Here is a 19,550-nt window from a genome sequence, read left to right as displayed (position 1 = left end):
GACATACAAAGTTTTTAATGATACAAAAAAGAATTTCTTTTCTCACATTATATCTTTTATCATAACTACATTACATTTTTATTTGTTGTAATATTGATGGTTCATTAATACATTGTAGCTCCAAAAATTCTTAGCACATGAGTATAAATGAGAGATTTTTCAATCCAGTATTTCCAATGATACATAATGATGTTTGGTTATATGGACATTTTAATTTTGATAATTGTAGGTGTCTGTGGAAGAATTAGAAGATCGTATTAGCATTAAAATAGCTAAAGAAGCTGTGATGAATATAAATAAAATTGGAAGCCTTTTTAAACCTACAGAAGGGTTTTTGGAAACCAAAATATATTTTGCAGGATTACCTCGGAATGTGGAAAATCTACTCATTAAACAGGTAACAATCAAAACATATATCACTGATCATGAGTGAGTTCATTTTTGAAGATGTGTTTGAAGATGTGCTTTCCTTGAAAGTCCATAGGCATATTTTGTTAAACAGATCAAGTATGACCATGTGAATTAAACATGGAAACATAAATTTAGCAATCCTGGAAATTATAATGGGGAAATGAGGAAAATGATGTGTGTGTGTGTGTGTGTGTGTGTGTGTATTTAAATCCTCAGCATTACACAAGAGAAGTGGACTTTAAAAAAACTCACAAGGGTCATTTTAGTACTCACATTATAATAGTCATGTTTGGCCATTAAATAGATGAATACATACTTTATATCCAAAATAATACTGTATTGCAGAAACCAAGAAAGTATCTTTCTCAATTCAATTTTAGTTCTAAAATTAGAGATTGAGATGGAATTTATAAAACAGATATAACATGATTTTTAAATGGTTTTTCAAAAAGGTTTCTTGAAGGAAACTGACTATCATGGGCCTGCTGAATGAGCTTGTTCATTTAACATTCAGTTGTATTACTTTATATTCACCTTTCATAATTTATTTTAAATTGTATTAAATCTGAATTAGTTAAACCATGTCAAAATAAATAGAGTTGTCCTTTTGTTTCTTCTTTTTTTGTTGGTCCTGGGGTATGAAATCAAGGCCTGAGCACTATCTCTAAGCTTTTTCACTAAAGACTAGTGCTCTACCACTTTGAGCCACAGAACCATTTGTGGTTTTCTGGTGGTTACTTGAAGATAAGAATCTCACGGAATTTCATGCCTGGGCTGGCTTCAAACCTCGATCCTCAGATCTCAGCATCCTGAGTAGCTAGGATTACAAGTATTAGATACTGACCCCAGACCTGGTTTATATATTTGAGCATTGAGGCAGAAAAATTAAGACATTCTTGGGGCTGGGAAGGTGGCTCAGTGGTAGAGCGCTTGCCTTACATGCCTGAGGCCCTGGGTTTGATTCCTCAGCACCACATAAGCAAAAAGAAAAAAGCCAGAAGTGGCGCTGTGGCTCAAGTGGTAGAGCCCTAGTCTTAAGCTGAAGAGCTGAGGGACAGCAACCAGGCCCAGAGTTCAGGCCCCATGACCAGACCCCCCCCAAAAAAAGAATTAAGACATTCTTAAAGTAAAATAAATTATTAAAAAACAGCCATATATGAAATGACTACCACAAATCTTAAATCAGACTGCCACTTAGGTGAAGGCTGAATGCAAGTTTTTATAGTGTGGATTAGCAAGATAAAGTTGTTGCAAAGTTCCATAAAGAAAACCAGAAAGTAGCTAGTTGCTCAGGCAAATAAAGCCTGAGCCAGAAACACTCAGAGAATTCATTGCTACAAGCTGGAGAAAACAAGGGTGGAGGTTAACACTGTTTGACAAGAATTGTATGCATTTCCTTACTTATGTAACTGTAACCCCTCTGTACATCACATTTTCAATAAAAAGACAATAAAACTGTAAGTATTATAACAATGGAAGTCATCACTAAAGTACATGCCTTTTCAGTTTGCCAGAAAATAACATACATAAAATTTATGCACAGCATATTAACAAAAAAAAGAGAATTTATTGTTAGATATAGATAACATCGGAGATGCAGGTAGGACAGAAGAAGTTAAAAGTCATTGGAATTCTAGTGGAGTCCTGAGATAGCTTAAGTTCATATTTATTGGGAAATACTATCTATCTAAAGTATACTTCAAAAAGGTCAAATAATAGGTTAAAGTCAAAATATTTATGATATTTTCAAGTCACCAAACAAAGGGCTTTCCATCCAAATGAAACCTATACCTAGAATCAATGAAGTTATTTATTGGTCTGATTTCAATTTAAAATGTACTCCTTGACCTAATTTTAATTTGTTAGATTAACCCACGTATGGATGGATGTATACGAGGATGGAATTTATTGAAGCAAGGTGCTTTAGGAGCAAAGGAAATTATTCAAGGAAAACAAAATAAGCATTGCCTTGTCACTGTGGAAAAGGGCTCTTACTATCCTGGATCTGGAGTTGCTCAATTTAGCATAGATTACAGTAAGTGATTGCCCATTTTATTTTTCTCTTGTCTCCTCAATGACTAAAGCATTTCTTGATGAGCAGAGATAATTTATTCAATAAACATTACTGAGTACCTATTATACGAAACATAGTCTTATGTGTACTGCTATGTATTTTTTATAAAAACATTCTGGTATATTAGGTAAATAAAAACAGTTGAATATGCTTTTTGCTCTTAAAGTTTATTGGAATATAGCTTAATTCATTTTGAGTAGTTTCAATTGACTTATTTTAAAGTGCATTGTGTTCTCTGTGGTTGGCCCCTTACTCTGGAAGATAATTAACCTACGAAATAAGAGGTGAAGTGTTAAGACAGGATGGTGACAAAATACAAGAATTAGCAGCTTACTTTCAAAATCAATTGTTGACTTAGTTTTTACTACCAAACCATCTGTCTCCTCCATGTGCATAAATCATATTTTCCTTACCATTGTTTTAGAAGAAGGAATGGTGGGGTGATGATGGCTGCTACACTCAAAATTTTTCCCCAAGAAATTTACAATAAATCTGTTGAATTTCTTTCTAAATGTGTATTTTAATTTTGAGCTACTCTGAGGTTTGAATATTGGTCAATATGTGAGATAGAAGCTATGTCTGAAAAAGAACAATCAGGACAAATTTATAACAATTCTTAATACAACAATTCACAATTCTTATCTGGAAGAATAAAAGTGCAGGGGGAAATCTAATTGTGATTATGTTTATTGGCCACATTTAAAAACCATGCTTTATTTTGCCTAGGATATATAGCTTGTTGATAAAGGGGCATTGAAAGTTATATAAGCTGTAATGCATTAGATTATAATAACTGTTTTTGTTTTTCTGGTGCATTTAGGAGTACATTCATCTTGCCTTGTTTCATTGTTTTAAACAGGTAACATAACAAATGCTTTGGTTTGGCAAATAAATGTGAGCTTGAATATTCGTCCATCTTCGGGCACTGGCGTGATGCTTGCCCTGGTTTCTGGAAACACAGTGCCCTTTGCCTTGTCCTTGGTGGACTCTAGGTCTGAAAATTCTCAGGTATCTTTAAACCTGAATGATCCTTTCTTTTACTTCATCTCTTTTTCTCCTTCATTTTCTCCTTGAAATGGTTGTAAAAAGGCACATGACCAATGACATAACCTATATGTTTGGCTCAAACTAAAGCATGATCTTCAGAGTTAAATAAAGGTCCATGATTACTATTTTTTTCCTTATTTCTGAGAGGTGAAGTTTTGAAAGGGGGAATTGAAGGATGTGGTGACTGAAAACCTTTTATATCTCTCTAGGATATTCTGGTGTCTGTTGAAAATGTGGTAGTATCTAGAATTGAGGCTACAACTCTTTGTTCTGGTCAACCATCTTATCTGAAATTCCAAGTCAACAAAAACAGTCTGGAGCTGTGGAATCCACATAAAAAAGATACCATCTACTCTGAAGACCTTCAAAAGCAACTTGCTATCTTAGACAAAGCAATGAAGGGTACAGTGACCACTTACTTGGGTGGTCTTCCAGGTATCTGATGATATTTTCTTGAGTTTTCACAATTTATTTTTAACACAATTGATGGTGTTTTAACCTTAGAATTTTAGCAAAAAAGGCATCAGAAGGGAAGACAAAAATTCCAATACCCATTATTCTTTTTCTGGATGTTTGTACCTACATTTAGTTGATACATTTTTATTTGAGTTTAAAAATAAATTAAACCAAAACTAATGCATTTATCATTTTTTAGTATTTATTTAGAACATGTATTCCACATACTCAGGATAAAGCAATAAGATAAATGCATATGGGTTTTGCTGTTAAGACTTTTACAATCAGAGGTATATAATAAATTGTTTGAAAAATATTAAAATAATGATAATTGTTATCACTTCTTTGGATGATTTTCTCCAAAATGAGGACTTGACTTAATTGTTGCAAAAACAATTTCTCTGAAGGTGAGAATATGTGAAGGATCAGGTGAATTTAATTAAGTGGTAGAAGTGAGATTAGAGTATTTATCATTAACACTGTCCATATGTGGACACAATTGGACGGAGCTGGCATTCTTGAAGATGATATAGATGAGTCAAGTTGATTACAAGAGTCAAAGTGTAGCAAATTCTAAGGGCCCTACTATGATCTTTATCTATTCACTGAAGAGTATTTAAAATTATTTTTAAAAGAAAATATTATTATTACATAAAACTGAATTGTTAATTGTGACGTGCCATTATATGTTTAACAAGAAACAACTTCTCAGGAAAAATACAAAAATCTACTTTTAAGTAATAAAATAAATAATAAAGTAATTTTAAAAAGTAATATGGAAAAATAATAAAAAGCTGTAATTATCACAACTCATCCAAGTAGTTATAATTCAGAGCGGGATACATGATTTAACATTGCTTAGTCTGTTACTCAACTTTAAAAGAGAAAACAATAAATATTATTACCTTTATAATAAATGTGGAACATAACAAGAATATGATATTTCTATACATAGTATCATATGTATAATTACTGACAATACATATTCATTAAATATAATCTCACTATGAACTTCTCCATTAGGATTTGGTTAAATTTGGTTCAATCTCTGGCTTCCTACTATAATAGTAGGCAATTAGTGTGCTTCTGAAAGACTTGGGATAACAGTGAAATTTTCTCTTTTTGCAGACATTCCTTTTAATGCCACACCAGTAAATGCATTCTATCATGGCTGCATGGAAGTGAACATCAATGGTGTACAGCTGGATTTGGATGAAGCCATTTCTAAACATAATGATATTAGATCTCACTCATGTCCATCAGTTTCTAATGGCACCAAGAATTTTTAAGGCATATTTTCTTTGTTGACAATATCTCTTTCCTGAGTGTAATTATACTTATATTTCTATTACAGTTGGCAGGTTTTACCTATGATGTTCTTCATTTGATTACTTTTTGGTACTTTGACCTTGGCATTTTTTAAAGGCTCTTTTTCAAGGAAAAAGTCTGTGTGATATAAATCACAGAATAAACTCTTCTCTTGCTATCTAAAAATTAATGTGACATAAAATTATTATTTTTTCTAAAATGACATTTCTTTTGTTTGTAAAATTAAATTTTAATTGCATTCTCTTTGAACCACTGTTTCAATATCTACTTTTGTTACAAGGCAAGCCATTAAACTCAAGAAAAAGTTCATGTTATTAAACACAACCAGTCACAGGAAGAAAATATTTTTTGTTGGTACTTTTTTCTGATAAAGGCAGAAGAAATTTTATCTATTGAATGTAAATTAAATGTACAATCTCAGGGGGAGGGGTTCCTGGAACTTGTACTCAGGGCCTATGTGCTGTCCTTGAGCTTTTTTTTTTCTTTATTCTTTCTTTATATTTGCCCTAAGCTATCATTCTACCTACTACTTGAATTAAAGCTCCACTTCAGCATTTTGGTGGTTAACGGTATATAAGAGTCTTATGGATCTTTTTGCCTGGGCTTCTTTGGAACCACAATCCTCAGATCCCAGCCTCTTTAGTAGCTAGGATTAAAGGCAAGAAACATCAGGGCCAGCTGAATAGAAGATCTTCAGCCTTTATTACAAAGTAATGCCTCAGGGAGAGAAGTTTTGGCTTCATCTTTCCACAGTCATCTCAAAACTTTTACCTGTGCAGGAAACAAGAGGAATCCATTTTCATGAGAGCAGAACATGAATCTGGCTTCTTGGGAATTGGACTCCGTGGGGATGATACATTAGATTGTATAAGAGTGGGTGTGGGGATCTGAAAGGGGCACATTTCTTATGTTTGACAGCAAACAAGCTCTAGTTTGGAAAGGGCAGCGCATTCAGCCATACGAAGGAAAGTGAACAAATGTGGAGGTTCATAGTTTGCCTTTACTCCAGCTTTTCATTACCATGGTAACATCTCAAATGTGATTTAAAAAATTAAGTAGTTGTACCAAAAGGTTTCCATTCCAAAAGTGAGATTATGAATAGAATGCATCTTGATTAATCAAATCCTTTGATTATTGAAGGAGAAAAAAACTATGGAAACTAGAGCCTACTATTGATAAAAGGAAAACTAAAGAAGGAGAGAAGTAAGGAAAGATTGCCATGTACTTGCTTTTAGTGCATTTCAACAGGCAGGGTTTTTTTTCCACTACCGAATCTACTATTCACGACAGAGATACATGAAGTGTTTCATTAACATTTTATAAAATAAATGTTTTTCCATTAGAGACACTTAACCATCACATAAAACATAATAAATTGTATTTTTAGATTGTAAATGCCTAATATATTTATTCTAACAACTCTTTTAAGAAAATTACATAATACACACCTAACTCTTCATGAATTATGATTGGTTGGAAAATTGATCTTGGAAGTGGAAGGAAAGCAAAAGTAAGACGTAGTGAGTGTATGATACATCCTTGAAATTATACTAGGGCATGTTATTGCTTGTAATTTTTCTCTGAGTTGCCACCATGTGCTATGGGTGATAAACATCAGCAAGTACCTGTTGATAATTAGGAAAAGGGAAAATTTGAGGTAAGTATTGGAAAAACGAACAGAGGAGGAAAAATGGATTTCCTTTAGAGAAATTAGCTTTGCATTTAATAATGTTATATACAGGGGCATATCTGAGTATCACTTCCACATTTTACATCAGAAGTAGAAACCTACCTATGTACAATGCTGTTCATACCATATCCAGAGAGCTATTTACAAATGTCATCTACTTTTTTTGTTTTTTTATTGTAATAACTGTACAGAGGGGTTACAGTTACATGAGTAAGATAATGAGTACATTTCCTATCGAGCATTGTTACCCCCTCCTTTGCTTTTCCCCTATCATCTCTTCCCTCCCCACCTTCCCAACTGCCCCTTCCCTACCAAGTTGTAAAGTTTGTTTTCTACACAGTGTCTTGTACATCTCATTGTTACAATGGGTCAAACTCTATCCTTATTTCAGCATTTTGTTATTTCCCTTCCCATCCCCAAATTAGAAAAAAAAAATATATATACAAGATGCAAACCAGCGACATCAAATATAGTGAAAACAGGAGTAATACCCTGGGGAAACACATACAAGAGAAACAAAAAAAATCACATGGTATATTTTAGATACATTAAAAACAATAGCAAGAAAGATAAAACCTCTTATGTCCCTATGTTGGGGTTCATTTCACTTAACATTATCTTGTATGGTCATATGTACATAGCTTTTGACATTTTTTGCCTTTTTAAAGTAGATGAAAGAAACTAGGTATGATGGTATTTCACACATAGAATTTTAGCAAAAGAGACATCAGAAAGGAAGACAGAAATTTCAATACCCATTATTCACACATGGCAGGATAAGGAGAAGTGCTAGACTTTTCATGACAAAACTTTGATATGATCAATGATTTTCATCATGCAAAGAAATATAAATTTCTACTTTTAACAAGTTGGTAGAGATATAGAATGTCTAAAGGTCTACACCCAACTGAATTGGGAAATAAAAAGGTTCAAATCAGTACATAGTAAACCTCAGGTTTCTAGCTACAAATTTGCTATTTTCAGGTTATCCAAAGTAACTGAACAGCAAGTGTGTTACATTCCTATGTAAGAGAAGCTTGGCCTTTATTAGCAAAAATGTGTTGATGTTGACCTTTCACTAGTTCATTTCCTATATAGTAAGATTTAAGCTTTGTGACAACTTGGGTTGGAGGCTTTGCTTGAGGGTTCATCCAGTGATATACTAGGATCCAGTATCAGTCTTACCTTGATCTTGGGTTGTGTTGTGTCCCATTTTGTAGAATGTGAAGATGAGGACATATTTTTAAGCCAGTGTCCTCTCTCTGTCTCTCTGTCTCTGTCTCTGTCTGTCTCTGTCTGTCTGTCTGTCTCTGTCTCTGACTCTGTCTCTGTCTCTGACTGTCTGTCTGTCTCTCTCCCTCTCTCCCTCTCTCTCTCTCTCTCTCTCTCTCTCTCTCTCTCTCTCTCTTTCTCTCTCTCTCACATACACACACACAGAGCTTTCTTTGTGTCCTCTGTTACAGGACCAAAACAGTTATGGACTGAAACTTGTGAAATCATTATCCAAACTAAATCTAGAAATATTTAGCTGTTGATCTTATCCTTATAAGCTGTTTATCTCAAGTAATTTACCATAGCATTGGAGACATAGACAAACAGACAGAGACAGACAGTTAAGATTTATTAAGACACTTGTCTCTTGTAATTGCAGAAGTTGAAAATCCCCTGAGACACCTCCTGGATGCTCTAGAGACTTGGATGCTAGGAACAGGGCTCAAACTAGACCAATATCAAGGTGATGAACACTTAAGGGGTCATTGATGCAAGTCCAGCAGTCTGAAGACTGAAGGACTGGAGAATTAATGTTTAACAACAAGAGAATTGAGTATCCTAGTTTCAGATTCCAAAACAAGAGAGAGAGAAAGGGAGGGAGGGAGGGGAGGTACCTTGCTTTCCTTCCAGTTTGAGTCCAGTATTTTGACAGATACTGCTCAGTCTGGGCCAGCAATTCTGAATATACATGGCAGAAATATGTATTTCTCCATGAAGTAAATCAAACGAGATGGAGGAAGCAACCCCAAAGATGGGATCTTACAACCACACCACAGATGCCCCACACTTTTCTCTCACCTGTTGGTTATGATTTTCTGGAAAATATAGCACATACATTTGCATGCACTACTTTGCATATATCTTTTCTCCTTGTTACTGCCAATTTAGCACATAAGTGAAGCCCATAAAGAGTAAGAATGAATGTGAATCATTATGATGCCCTCGTTTGCTTTCCTTAACTCATACTTTCCCACTCACCTGAAATATTCTCCAGCCATAGACTTAATGAAAATCTTCATTGAAAAAGCTGGCTAGTTCTGTGGTTAAGCCTATTTTAAAGGTGGGCAACTTTCCTGGTCTTTAATTACTTTGCTTTATATTCTAGCTCGCTGCAGGTGTCCAGCATCATTCACAATACTTTTTATTATCTTTAGCATATTAATTCAAGCATTTTGTTGCTCTTTACAGCTATCATTTGACCAATTTGTCTTAACTCTTTAGTTTTTTTCTTCTCATCACATTTCTACATCAGTAAGTTAGACTTTACTCACACTACTCAGATTTTCTCAAATCAATTTCCCCTAATCAATCAATTTCCCCTAATCAATGCACTTCATCGCATTTGTATATCATTTCATTTAAATTGTTTATAGGTATTGCTGTTTATATTATTTCTCTCCATATGTTACATTTTTATGTGAGAAAAACAATAAAATATCTTCTGAACCCCAGTCCGTGACATTTAGTCAGCAAGGTATATCTGTTGAGCAGATCAATTATATTATTTATAAGCACTTGCTTACTTCCTCTCAAACTAGGTTGTAAACATCTAAGTATCTGGAAAACACTTATGATTCCTTGGGAATGTATGATGATTCTGGACTGCCTTCTTTGCTTTCTGAATCACTGTAACTTCATGAATTGAGAACTCTTGGTTTCTTAAAATCATATCCCCCCTTTTCTCCATTTCTATTGTTTCACTTTTACTCAGTACTTACATTTTTAATTGAAGATTAAAGAAAGAACAGTAATTAAAAAAGAATTAAGCATATGAGTTTTAGCAAGCACTATTTATCATGCCAAAGTAAATATAATATGCTCTATTATCATTTTTTTCTGGAGACTTTTGACAATGGAATTATTGGGAGGATTTATAGCAGAGCTTTAGCAGGAGATAAAGAAGAAACATTGAAGACTTAAAAAAAAAAGAATGAACAGTCCTTACTCGAGACCACAATAGGATGCTTTAGGGCAAAAGGCAATTCACTCTAAAGAGATACTACCCTAGAAGGAAGATATTTACGTGCAAAGATGTCCTATTTTTCTTCCATTCTTGGAATTTCATGTTCTGGCAAAACCAGATGACTCATATTACTGTGAAGCATCCCACATCTACAAATCATGGCAGAGCTGTCTCAAAGGAAATCCTCAACTTCTACATCAACCTGGACATGCCATTATTTTCAAATGCTCTTACAAAAGGACTATTTCATCATTACTTTGACTTCCTGGAGAATAAATGAAATGAGTTCTTCTCAGTCACAAAAGGAGAAAAATAAACCCAATTATTTACATTTAACAGACCTGCTGTCTTCCCTATGATTTAAAAGCTTACTATCCAACTGCATTTTTTCCTTTTGCACAATTTATATTTTTGCCTGCAATACTGCGGGTTTTTTTCATTCCCCTCTGCCTTTGAAAATAAAACTCATATTTCAGTATTGATTTTTTCCCATGTCAGAAAAGTCAAAATACAACCAAACCACATGCTTATAGTATTTGGCTATCTATACTTTTCTTTTTTCTTTTTTTTTGTTATCTCACTTTTGCTCAGGAATTATGTTTTTAATTGAGGTAAAATTCATGTAACAAAAATTGTTCATTTTAAAGTTATTTTAGTGTTATTTAGTATATCAGCAGTATGCTTGCTATTTTATTTACTTTTCTCCCTTTGATCTCATGTACTGGCATTCTTAAGAGAAGCAAAAACAATACAACATATATAGATGTGTTTGTGAATTTATTTAGTTATTTTGGGGGGCTGTACTGGAATTTGAACTCAGGACCTCAAGCTGTGTCTTGGCTTGTTTGCTTGACTGGTACTCTTAACATATGAGCCATGTCTTCAGTCCAGCTTTTTGTTTTTTTGTGGGGGGGCCGGTCGTGGGGCCTGAACTCTGGGCCTGGTTTCTGTCCCTCAGCTCTTCAGCTCAAGGCTAGCGCTCTACCATTTGAGCCACAGCACCACTTCCGGCTTTTTTTTTTGCTTTTTGCTTATGTGGTGCTGAGGAATTGAACCCAGGGCCTCAGACATGCAAGGCAAGCACTCTACCACTGAGCCACCTTCCCAGCCCTTGGTTTTTTTAAAGATGGGATCTAATGAACTTTTCTGCTTAGGCTTGCCTCAAACTGCAATTCTCTAGATTTCAACCTCCAGAGTAAATAGGAGTAAAGAACACAGCACTGCATGTTTAATATGTCCAGTTTATATTGCTCTGATTCTCCTTGTATATGTTCTTACACTTCATATACTTAGATTTTCAGTTATATAACTAAGGCTCTATAGTCAGCATCTCATTTAAACTCTTAATATCTAGTCTTGAAACTAATTGTATAAAGAACACAATTTTGAACATACCATAGACCTTTTATATGTGATGCTCAAATGGGAAATGGGATGCTGAAATGGCAAATGTTATTTCTTTCTGTATAAGTTGGGATGACTTGGTGCTGACTTCAAACACACATAGTATGATTCCCCAATAAGTGCAGAAGCATTGATATATGGTGTGAGGTTAATACAGCTAACTTTTTGGCCAGATGTTATTTTTGTTTAATGTTTAAATATATTTTTATTGTAAAAATACTGTACATAGGGATTACAGTTACGTGAGTAAGATAATGAGTACATTTCCTATTGAGCATTGTTACTTCCTCTTTTGTTTTTACCCTGCCCTTTTGTTTTTACTCTTCCCTCCCACCGCCCCAACTCCTCCTCCCCCCCAAGATGTAAAGTTTATTTTCAACTTAGTGTCTTGTACATCTCATTGTTACAATGGATCAACCTGTATCCTTATTTAAGCATGTTGTTATTTCCATTCCCTTCCCCAAATTATAAAAATGTACATACAAAATGCAGAGCACCAGAATCAAATACAGTGAAAACAGGGGTTATACCCTGAGGGAAGGACATACAAAAACAAACCCCACATAGAGTTTTTTTAAAAATTTTATAATGGAAGTGGCACTGTGACTCAAGTGGTTGAGCGCTCACCTTGAGCTGAAGAGCTCAGGGACAGGGTCTAGACCCAGAGTTCAAGCCGCACTACTGACCAAAAAGAAAAGAAAAAAAATTTTATTCTTAATACATAACTCATGTTGGTAACAAAGGGGTTTCATTGTGGTATTTCCATACATGTATGTATGTTATGTATCTTCATCAAATTCATGCTGTTACTCTTATTCACACCCTCTTTCCTTTCTTTGTTTGTTTTTGTAAGTTTCATTATGACATTTTTATACATACATAAAAAGTACTTGGAGCATATTCTCCCCCCACTCTTTGTCTCCTTCCTCTGGTCTTCCTCAGCTGTTTTATATTTACCTCACATTTACTCTAATTGTTATTAATCATCATTATCATTATTACTTAGACTTGGCAATTTTTGACAGATACGTATCAAAATGGAAACATTTCATCTTTCAGATGAATCTCATCATATTTCAATTTAACTGGCATGTGCTTTATTTGACCACCTGGTGGCAGTATGTGAATGTCATATAATAAGCTTCCTTTTCATACGTTCAGGATATGTAACTACTCAAACTATCCAAACTATTATTATTATTATTATTATTATTATCATCATTATTATGGTGTAAAATGTTGCTTACTTAACAGGACAGATGGATAAGATTGAGAGTTATTTTTTGGAAAAAACAGTATTTTTTTTTCTTTCACTATTGGGGTTGAACTCCGGAGATTGCACTTGTATGCACTCCACTATTTGAGAGATACTCTCAAGCCAGGAAGGGGCCAGTTTTGAGGACAATACTCCAACAAAGTGAAAGAAAATCATAGGGAATACTATGAATACGCTAAGAAAATATATGTAAGAAAGCACAAGGTATAAATAGGTATTTTTAAAAGTCTCATTATGTTTACTTCTAAAATGGAGGAATAAAAAAAGAAAAAGAATAATCTTTATTAGTCGTTCATCTTGCAACATTCTTTACTTCTTTCCATTGTCATGTTGTCTGGCATCTTATTCCTCCGCATTAGTAAAAAGGTTGCAGTTTATTCAGCTTGAAGTTGGTTATCTCACTATGAGTTCATTGAAATGGACACATGTTTCTACTAGTTTACTTAGGCTGTCCTTTAAATAATCAGAATTCCAAATTTCTGTATGATCCGTGTACATGCACTACTTTTATCCCCTGAATTATGCATGTTTATCTTAAAAATATGCGAACAACAATCCCATATCCTCTCTTATTCCTTGGTTGTCCCCAAGTTGACATCGTGTTTGCTGAGCCTTTAGGGGAAGTTGATTACCGATAAGAATTCTTCCAGTCTTTAAAAAATATCTTCCAGCAATTGAAACCTAAGCAGAAAACCTCTAGTTGTCTTGTGCATGCTTCTCACAGTGGAAGCCTATTGATCTGTTTCCCTTCACTAATTTACTTGGATGCATAAACTCTACCATATGCATCATCACAGGCGTTGTCTATTGAAGCAAAAGAAACCTTGTCTGATCTGATTTCATCTTTGGTTTAGTCTAGTCTCTGTTGTTTAGTTTTTTTCCCTTACATCAGTGTGTGTGTGTGTGTGTGTGTGTGTGTGTGTGTGTGTGTGTACGTGTGTGTGTGTGTGTGCAAAAATCAAAGCTATAGAGAAAAGACTCAAAACGAGCAGTTCTTTGCATTTCCTTTACTCAGGACATTCTTGCAACCCTTCTACTTTCCTTTACTCTTTCTTCCCTTTTTCTTATATTTAAAATTCAAGGTTCTCAAAACAAGATGAGAATGACAAAATAAGTATGGAAATGCACAATTGTCAAATTGCAGCCCAAGGGGCACAGTAATAAGCATCAGTCTGAAGTTATTCTGCATGAGATTGCATGGTTATTAGAGGCACATGAAAACTGTATGTAAATAAACTTATGACCCACTTACATGTTGATCTTGGAAGTCATAACTAACATCTTCAGGTGTTGCTCTCTCTGACCAGTCAGAAATTTCTCTACCCTCAGCATGAAGGATTATCCCTATTAAATATAATACCAATATTTTCATTTTGATTGCTCTAAATATGGAGCCAAAATAAGCGTATGTGAACTGTTGCTTCATCTTGTCATCATCATGTATTTAGCCCTGATAATTATACTCTGTAACTAGCCTGAATTTTCTTTTGGTACTTATTCTAATATGATCCATGCTACTATGATGAATATGTGTTTTTATGGAGCTGGCTCTATTTCCTCATCCTTAGGATTGGGTGACTGTGTTTCCTCTCTGGATGAATTAGGGTAGTATATTTGAGATTATATTTCATTAGTTTTACTGCTGCTTGTTAAAGTTTTATTATCCTCTCTGTTTTATATTTCAGGCTGGCAATTCTTGCCAGCAGTGCTAAGTGACTTGATATATATGAATCATAACTTTGTGACCTAAGAATCTGCTGTCTGCAAACATAATAGTGCACTGGAAGTGATATTTTATAATGCTATTAAACACATGCATTTGCAGAACAGTTATCCAGAACTAAGAAACATTCCTTCACATTTTTTCCATGTTGGTTGAAGTACTCAGAACCTCTCATAGTGGTACATAATGTTCTTTAAGTAAGGATTCATTCATTCTCATTGATTTTCATTCATTTCATGCAATTGTTATCTATTGTGTAGTTATAATTCAATGATGTCCTTAAAGGCAACTAACATTGAGTTAAAAATATGTAGACAATCTATGTTGCTTAGGTTGATATGTCTTTACTCAGACGAATGAAGACTTGAGTAGGTATAATTGATCAAATAATTAAACAGTGCTAGGTAGTAAGTACACATTCCACCAAAATACCAATGTGTATTCCTCTGAACTCAATTCACTATAGTTACATGTTCTGTAAAGTGGGGTAGAGAATGTAGCACTCTCTATTTACTGTAATTATTAAAACAAATACTATCTGAAGCATCATGATTCAAACTACTGGAAGTTAGACTGTGATACAAAAGTTACACTTAAAAAAATATGTGATTTTCAGAAAAAGTAGTGGTACAGTTTTTTTTTCAGTCCAGAGATTATCTGCAAGCATTTTAAATATTTTAATCTCTTGAGAAATTGCCTTATGAATATTTATTGAACTGTCACAATGTGCCAATGGATATCTTGAAATTGTTCTTCACACATTTTATTTTTGTGTTATGCTTTATGTAATTACAAAATCTGAAAAATTATTGGATAGCTAGTGCTGGGTTCTAGTAGCGCAAAATTCTGTGGGTGGTTCAGAATAAAGTGTGTTTAGATTTTTTAATAGAGTTATTTTTTATTTTTTTATTTTTGGGTCCAGTCATGGGGCCTGAACTCTGGGCTTGGGCGCTGTCCCTCAGCTCTTCAGCTCAAGGCTAGCACTGTACCACTTGAGCCACAGTGCCACTTCCGGCTTTTTGCTCTTTGCTTATGTGGTGCTGAGGAATTGAACCCAGGGCCTCAGGCATGCAAGGCAAGCGCTCTACCACTGAGCCACCTTCCCAACCCTTAATAGAGTTATTTTTTAAATACCACTTACATACTTAAAAATTAAAGAAGGCTTATTGATTATGAAATTGAACTTCCCCTTACTGTTTTGAAACAAAAACAGGACCAAAACGTCTGTGTGACAAAAGAGACAATATGGCAATATCTTGTTCTTGAAACAACAGAAATTGCATCCTTGTTTTCAGGTAACAATGGGGGCAGGTACAGATACCTGGGCACCCGGCAGTGTCCTAGCCCATGTTTCTTCTCAGGGAACAGAGGAGCACTGAGGAATTTGGCATCTCTAAAGAAAAAGAACTCTTAAGCTCTCTGTAGTTTTAAGCAACTATGGAGAATTCTATTTATGATTCCAAAAGCTGGAGGAATCTTAAGAGACCTGGAGACCTCCTGAGAATTTTGATGTCTCCTGAACAGTGTAGAGTTTGAAAACAAAATAAAACATAATAGTAAATTATTTTGAAACTAAACATTCATATATGATAAGCACAGAAATATGCTTAATGTGTGTAAATTTATTCTTGTCTAGGTTTCTCCCTTTTTCCTTCTTTTCTCTGATCCATAGAGACAATTCTTTCAGTTCTTATGTCACTTCGATGCTTCTTTGAGCTGATATATTAAACAAAAAATGGTTGGATGACAGAACCAATAGGGACAGAAGGGAAATGAGAAAGGAAAGACCAAACCCTAGGAAGATGGGTGAACTGGGTAGGATGCTTGGTTTGGATTTGAGATTATCAGAGAGGAGAATTATTTGGAGCTGAACACATTTATGACAATTCGTGTTTTCTAAAGTAAAATTTTATTCTGCTTTCATATTTCAAAGGACATCTTTAAATAATTTGAATGTCTTATAGTTACTTCTAGTTATTACATTGCATTTTTTTATCAGAACTCCAAGCTTAGCCCAAGTGACATAAGAATGGTTGGGACTTGAATTCCTCTGTATTTCTGGAAGCCATTAGTTATTTTGTTTATTATTTCTTGATGGGGAGCTAGAACCACACCAGGTAAGTACAAGGATGGAAATGTGACAATGTTCTTCTTCACCTTGGTGGTATAGGCCTTAAGTCTTTGGAATAAGGTTCATTTTTATGAGTTAGGAGAATCTGGGAAGAGTTAAGGAAACTATCAGTGAATATGGAAATGTGAGCCAGTAAGAACATTCTTAGAAAAAAGCCTGACTCAGTGTACACGATGTGAACTTCATTTCCTGAAATGTTGACATTTTAAAAATTAACAGTTTGGCAGGTGATTTTCTGTTATCTTTGTTTTCATTGTGCATTAACTTTCATACTACTGTTCTTTGGGTTGCATATGGCTAGTAAGCATAAGGGTTTTCATTCAAACCTCAACACTTAAAAACAAAACCAGCACCAGTATTGCCCACTTGAGGATCACATATAAATGACCAGTTAAAATACATTTAAACAATTTAAATGTGATACTTACATTTATGACAGACTATAGTTTGATATTTTAGGAAAGTCATTAAAATTTTTCTTTTATTAATGGGTTAATTACTCCAATATCTTCTATAAAAATCTATTGATTATACTTCTTAGTAACCTTTTTCTATTTGTACATTTTAAATTACATAGGAATTTATTAGGTTTCAAATTTTCAGCTATAAAAATATGTTCAATAGATGAGTGGTTTCTGGTATTTCTAGTATTATTTGCATCTTTTCAGATGGTGTGACTGATTCTGGAAGTTTGTCTTATAATTTCAATTTCTGCCAAGTAGACAAAGGTAAGCTTTGAAGCTATTACAAAGCACTTTACTCTTCATTCTAAGTGCTTTTATGCCTCAGCCTGTTAAATTACATTAATTCACTGTGACTTCTAGCTTTCTCAGGAGTATTTGCTGTAAGTGATCAGTGCTTAAAGCTATGCTTAACAACAAGGGTGACACTTCAGTCAGTCATAATTGATGGGATAATACAGCAAGTGCCTCTAGAATCAACCATGTGCATAACTGTTTGCTTACAATTTCAGAGGTGAATGACTGTTTATTTCTAGATTGCCTCCTTTGAAGTAGCATTTATGACAGCTATTTTTTTTAAATTTCTAGACACCTAAAACTTTCTTAAATGTAAAAATCTGAGGTATTTAGAAAATAAACATGTTAATAATATTTCTTTTGTCAGTCATACTTTCTGGGGTTTGATCTCAGGGCCTCACATTTATTTATGTGAATACTTTTCCATTTTACATGTCCCCTACCCCTTTTTGCTTTAGTAATTTTACAGGTAGCATCTCATATTTTTGCTCCACTTGAGACAGACTGCAATCTTCCTACCTGTATCTTCTCACATAACTGGGGTTGTAGACATGGTCTAATATGATCCACTTGTTAGTTGAGACATGATCTCGTTAGTTTCCTCTGCCCATGCTGTACCCAAACATGTATCCTCCTGTTTCTCCCTCCCAAATAACTGGAATTGTGGAACTGAGCCACTGCACCGAGATCTTATTCTTCTTTTGAATTTTTTTCATGTTCTTTAACTCATTAGTTCTTTATGCATTATATGCCTGTTAAATTGTGAGACTTTTACAATGAAATATCTACTGAGTAAATTTTAATGTTCACCATAGCCAATTAAGTTTAGAACTTTTTCGGTTTTATTTTTCATTTTATACATAATTAAATTGGGGAGCCTGGCTATGGTCATGGCTATAATATCATTTACAGATGTCTTTAAAACAGGTTTTTAATTCAACTTGACTCAATAGTATTGGGGCATGATTTAGGAGAAAAATTAAAAAATGAAAATCAAAGGCACAATTGAGAAAAAGCCACAATAACTCCTTTGTGGACTTCCAATGTCAATCTGACTGATACTATCAACTCAGATCATCGTTGAGTCGCTTGAACATTTTTATACAACAAAGATTGTTTGATTTCACAATGTGAATTTGTCTCAAGCCTAATTGCAATCTTTCAATGGTGTTTGGTGATAAAAATGTGCTGAATAATTCTCTTCGTCTAAAAAGCTAACCCCCAGATATGAAGCAGATATGATATAGTCTCTAATTCAGGCAAAAGAACTTTTCAACATTCTTAAAGTACATTAGAATTCTAGGTCCAATGTTTTGATTTCTTTTGATTAACATAAGAGAGCTTCTGAAGAAATGGATTGCTTCACTTTGAAAATGTATCATTTCTTCAATGTACATTAAGCAGATGTAGAAATCTGTTCTTGGCAATCACATCACAAGAATTCCTATGAAAAAGTCTACACTGAATAAACAGCTGGTCTATTTCCTGTTAATTGTAAAATTATTGGTTGCAGAAAAAAAGAATAGAACTGATTTTTTTCCTTAATCAAGATCTTAACATTTCATACTGTTTATTCGGTGAGTTCTAAAAATCTGTATGTTATTGCTTTTGTTTTAAACTTTGTGGAGGACTTTTAAAGTACTGAAAACAGAAAAAATATCCCCACAATATTGTACGAACACATATAATATAAGCACACATATATAATATAAACACAAATCAATTCACTTGCAATTAATTTCCCTAACAAAATGATTTTGTTAAATCTTCTACTTTTCTGCTGACATAGGAACAAATAATAACCACATAGGGTGTCATGTACTCATTTTCTATTGACAAATAATTTATAGGCAAATTTATGCAATGAAATAATTTATAGATTAATTAAGAGAAAGAGAAAAGGCATAATGTTGGGATAATTAGTCACATATCTTTTTGTTAGAAGTTAGAGTATGGTTAAAATAGAATTGCAGGACAGGAATAGTGACACATTTCTGTAACTTCTAGCATTCAGGA

General features: G+C 34.1%; 1 protein-coding gene across 1 annotated transcript in view; it reads left to right on the top strand.

Moving 5' to 3' along the window:
* Nucleotides 1-5,486, top strand: part of Pros1 (protein S (alpha)) — a 48,565-nt gene extending 43,079 nt beyond the window's left edge. Inside the window, exons 13-17 of the mRNA XM_013024077.1 lie at nt 230-397; nt 2,278-2,446; nt 3,345-3,493; nt 3,742-3,967; nt 5,117-5,486. Of these exons, the coding sequence (XP_012879531.1) occupies nt 230-397; nt 2,278-2,446; nt 3,345-3,493; nt 3,742-3,967; nt 5,117-5,277 (873 nt within the window). The 3' untranslated portion in view covers nt 5,278-5,486. The remainder of the gene's footprint in view (nt 1-229; nt 398-2,277; nt 2,447-3,344; nt 3,494-3,741; nt 3,968-5,116) is intronic.
* The last annotated feature ends 14,064 nt before the right edge of the window (nt 5,487-19,550 follow it).

Source organism: Dipodomys ordii, unplaced genomic scaffold (assembly GCF_000151885.1).
Source record: "Dipodomys ordii isolate 6190 unplaced genomic scaffold, Dord_2.0 Scaffold73, whole genome shotgun sequence".
NCBI lineage: Eukaryota > Metazoa > Chordata > Mammalia > Rodentia > Heteromyidae > Dipodomys > Dipodomys ordii.
The sequence above is the reverse complement of the archived record's forward strand: the minus strand, read 5'-3'. Positions and strand labels throughout refer to the sequence as shown.